Source organism: Trifolium pratense, linkage group LG3 (assembly GCF_020283565.1).
Source record: "Trifolium pratense cultivar HEN17-A07 linkage group LG3, ARS_RC_1.1, whole genome shotgun sequence".
Taxonomy (NCBI): domain Eukaryota; kingdom Viridiplantae; phylum Streptophyta; class Magnoliopsida; order Fabales; family Fabaceae; genus Trifolium; species Trifolium pratense.
In genome coordinates, this window is record NC_060061.1 from 13,126,349 (window position 1) to 13,131,118 (window position 4,770).

Here is a 4,770-nt window from a genome sequence, read left to right on the forward strand (position 1 = left end):
AGAACTGTGAGCTAATAGGTCAGTCCATTAATCCAATCCATTTTTTATAGCTTATGAACAACCTTGTTAAACCTTACTTAAAACAATCCTTCAGGTTGTTGCACGACCCTTGTAATTTTGTAAAATAGTTTAAGTTTGTAGACGGCAGCAAACAACTATCAGAGGGGTACTAAGATTTGTGACCGGAGGTGGTTGCAGAAGTTGGATGTGGTGATCAAATTGTTAGAAATAATATAAAACTATTAATGTGGTCATATCCTAACAGCTTAAGCTTTTGGGATAATCGGTTATTTGACATGGTATCAGAGCTTCTATGACTAAGTGGTCTAGAGTTCGATCCCCGCTCCCCTCACTTTCTAATTAAAAAGTGGAATTTAAGCATATGGTAGGTGGACCTATGCATTATCCACGCTTCAAGCCCAAGTGGGCTCTTATTAATGTGGCCATATCCTAACAGCTTAAGCTTTTGGGATAATCGATTATTTGACACAAATACGGTGGCCAGAGTAATAGTTGATTGTCACCCGTTGTGATATGTTGGCGTTGAAAAACAACAAAAGTATAAGGTCCCTGCAATTATGTCTTGTTTTAATCTTAATCCCTATAAAATAAAAGGTTTGATTTTAGTTCTTGCAAAATCTCAAAACTTTTAAAAAGGTCCCTGAACTGGATTTTTTACATACTGACATGTCATATTGTTGATGATTTGGCTAATATTGAGTAGGATTTTTTTTATAACATGGCTATTTACATGGATTTTTCATTTAACTTTTAAATTGAAAATTACTTTTATCACAATTATCATTTTTTCATAAAAATAAAATAAAAAATATAGAAAGTTAATATGTTTAAAATAAAAAGGGTTAGGGTTTCTTGGTGACGAAATAGACGATTTGGAGAAGTGGATCATCTTCGTGAGTTCTGTTGGAATCCAAATTTCTTAGGATTTGAAACAACCTTTGAAATCCAACCAAATCCAACCACTTGTGATCATTATTTCTATCCACCACCGAGTTATTCTAACTCACTTTTCAACTCGGAGGAGGAGCCACTCGTTAATTTCCACTTATCCTTCTTCTAAAGACACCGATTTTCAAAAACATTGAAATACATAAGTCAAACCAAATTCTCATGGAAGAAGATTTTCAACAAAAACCATGTTTGTGTTATGACCCATTCACTCTTCTGAGAAAATTTTCTTTGATGCTTTGGAATCAAAATCACCCCTTTCAACTAATCAATACCCTAAATGTTCTTCATATTCTACTGATTCCTGTTTCACCTATAATAACTCCTTTCTATTTTTATTTTTTTGTTACAATAACCCCCTTTCTATTTTCTATTTTAAACATATAAATTTTTTAGTTTATTTTGTTTTTCTGAAAAATGATAAATGTGATAAAAGGTAGTTTTCAATTTAAAAGATAAATGAAAAATCCATATAAATAGCCATGTCATAAAAAAATCCTACTCAGCATCAGCCAAATCATCAACAATCTGACAAGTCAGCAAAAAATCTAGCTCAAGAACCTTTTTAAAAGTTTTAAGATTTTACGCGGACTAAAATCAAACTTTTTATTTTTCAATGGGCTAAAATCAAAACAAGACATAATTGCAGGAACTGTTTTCATATTTAAGTCAACAAACATTTATTTATTTTTTGTATACATACCACATACATACCAATTTATTCTTTGTATACATACCATACATACCATAGACTATGTTATTGTAGATTTTAGTGCATGCACTAGCTAGATATTCAATTCTTGGATAACTTTCTTGATGATTGGTCTTGCTTTACACATTGTTTCTAAGGCATTGAGCTTTTCCATGACGAGCCCTATTTTACTTTCTGTCATATCCACTTCTTCTTGAGTTAATCGGTTCCATTCAAAGCACTGAATCAATAATCCTAAACTCAAGCCCATTGTGCGATGTGCCAAACCTGCTCCAGGACAAGCTCTCCTTCCAAAACCAAATGCAACTAACTTGTTTGCTTCGCCTTCTATTTCAAATCTCTCTGGCTTAAAACATGATGCATCACTCCAAGTTTTAGGATCTCTTTGAATCGCCCATGCATTAATCATCACTATGGTGTCACGTGGAATAGTAAATCCTTCGATATTGAACTTGTCTGAAGTAAAGCGAGGCAATAGTAATGGAGCAACCGGGTATAATCGAAGTGTCTCATAAATAATATTCTGAAGGTATGGAAGATTTGGAATGTCCGACTCATCTACCAAACGATCATATCCTATTTGAGTATCTATTTCATCTTTTGCTTTCTTCAATATATGTGGGTTATTTAGTAAAGCAGTCATTGCCCACTCTACAGTCATAGCTGATGTGTCAGTTCCAGCAAGATACAAACCCTACAATTTAATTGAAGTGAAAAGAGTATATGTCATCTTTAAGAAACACTTGTAAATAGTTGTATAGAAAAATAACAACCATATAAGAAGAGTAAAAAAAAGCAGGGCTTTTGGTAGGACCTTGAATTTTTCGCATACTTGACTGTCATTTGAATTGACAATATATATGATTTATGATTAGTCACGTTTAAAGTTTATCATATCACCATTATACAAATTAAGGTGAATATCATGTATCCAATAAAATAATGACTTATGCCCATATATTAAGTTGCTTAGTATAAATGGTTTATATGTTTTTTAATTTTTTATTTATAATGAAGTTGAAATCAAACATATGACCTCTTACATTTTTTTTTTTAAATTTGGTATCCGGTCTTAGGCCCGACTAATCCAAGGGACCAATCTCACCGCCTATTTGCGGAAGTCCCATTTAAAGCCAGATTTTTTTTTATTTGTATGGACTTCGCCCACCGAAATTGGCACCAGGGAAAATTGAACATAAGACATTGAGAGGAGCATACTCAAAGGACCCAAGCCAACACCACTAGACCTCTTACATATTACTCAAATCTTTTATCATTAGATCAAATATAGTGACTTAGCATAAATGGTCTACATAAAAAAAAAAATAGCCTTTTTTTTTTTTTTGGTATAGAAAAAAATAGCCTTTTTAATATAATTACTAATATATATATATATATATATATTTAGGAGCTAAAAGATCAAAATAGACTACATAAGTTAGACTACTTATTAGCTCGTTAAAAGAATTACAAATAAGTTTTATGAGTTATGTTTAAATGGATCAATGAGCTAATTAATGAACCGATGCCATTAAACTTCACTAGAATATCATATTTTAATTGATCAAGTTTATATAAAATATTTAAATATGTGAAAACTGAGTTTAAACAGAAAATTTAATAAATTTATATTAATTATATTTAATCCAAAATCCAATATAATCATAATAATGAAAAACATATTATTCATATATGCTTAATCCTTCAAAAAAAAATATATACTTAAGTATACCGACTTGTTAAAGCTAATTAGAATTTTCTAAAAGGATTTATTATGGTTTGTAGTCTGATCATTTTATTTAATTAAATAGACTTCTAAAAAATTCGGCCTTTTCTATTTTAAAAATTGTTTAGTCCGGACTAAGTGTGACATAGATTATAGTCATAGATTCCAATTGTACATAGAGGATATCTGGTTCACACAAAAAAAAAAACACTAAATTTTTTAATAATTGAATTCTTACCTGAATAACCCCTTTAATAATTACATCAGAGTAATTGTCAGGTTGAGATTTTTGTAGAGTCAAAAGATGTTGTAACATGTTACTACCACCATGCTCCTCACTTCTAATCCCATCAATAATTCCTTGCATAAACGAATTACCTCTCTTAGCAACATCCTTCATCTTCTTAACCAAACCACCAAAATCAAACAACCTAATTAAAGGCACAAAATCTCCCATATTATTCCCGAGCAATGGCATCATCTCATCTATCATATCTTTAAACTTCTTCATTTCATTAGCATCACCAACAATCATTCTAGTCATAATCTCGAACGTCATATTCGTTAGTCTCGTCCTCAGCTCGACACGTGTGAACCCCTCACACGTGTCCTTAGCTAGTTTTGTTATAAACTTCAACGTCTCTTTCCTTCGCATTTCTGCAAAGGACTTGAGACGTTCTGTTGAGAGGACATCATTCGTGATGACTCGACGAATGTTACGCGAGTAGTCTCCATGAGGGGCCGAGAGTAAGCTAGAGTAATTGTAGAAGAGATGCTTTCCGGTGAGGAAGCGGGCTCGGTTTGATAAAACAATGTCATGTTTGGATAAACATTGTTGAACTAGGGTTTGGGAGGAGATGATAACGACACGCCGTGAACCGAGCCATAGCGTGAAGATGTTGCCATATTTTTGTGCGAGATTTTGAAGGGAACGGTGAAGTGGGAGGTCTATGTTGTGAATGTTTCCTATTATGGGAAGAGTTATTGATGGACTTGGTGGAAGGTTTTTTGAATTTATTTTTTGGAGTAAAAGTTTCAAGGTTAAAATGAAAGTAAGGAAAAGGAATGAGTAATATAATAAAGGGTCCATTACCATTAATTAACAGTGTATTATAGTATTTGTTATGGTTGTTGTGTTTTTAGTTGAGTTTTGAGATGCATGGTTTTATAGTTGAGGGATAGTGAAAATTCATAAGCGAGATTTGAAAAAGAGAAATTAGAGATTACCAATTTATCAAGAAAAGGATATTAAATAATGAAATGAAGAGAAATTAGAAATACCGCAGTTGTCTTGATGATGTGAGGTAGAGAAAAAAGTGTGGCAGCATCATGTTTAATATTGTTGCAAGACTTTATACTATTC

General features: G+C 32.2%; 1 protein-coding gene across 1 annotated transcript; it reads right to left on the reverse strand.

The window, feature by feature from the left end:
- Positions 1-1,620: 1,620 nt before the first annotated feature.
- LOC123916437 (isoflavone 3'-hydroxylase-like) lies at positions 1,621-4,556 on the reverse strand. The gene is made up of 2 exons (XM_045967897.1): positions 3,646-4,556; positions 1,621-2,375 (listed from the first exon to the last, which is right to left on the reverse strand). Exons 1-2 carry the CDS (start codon positions 4,501-4,503, stop codon positions 1,755-1,757), a joined length of 1,479 nt encoding a protein of 492 aa, XP_045823853.1. The 5' UTR covers positions 4,504-4,556; the 3' UTR covers positions 1,621-1,754.
- Between the last annotated feature and the right edge of the window lie 214 nt (positions 4,557-4,770).

What these genes read in the sequence shown, in the direction of transcription:
- LOC123916437 (XM_045967897.1), bottom strand. Translation starts at nt 4,503, where the DNA reads ATGGTAATGGACCCTTTATTATATTACTCATTCCTTTTCCTTACTTTC. An exon ending in TTATTAAAGGGGTTATTCAG is followed by an intron (nt 2,376 to 3,645) that starts GTAAGAATTCAA and finishes ATTAAATTGTAG; the next exon opens with GGTTTGTATCTTGCTGGAAC.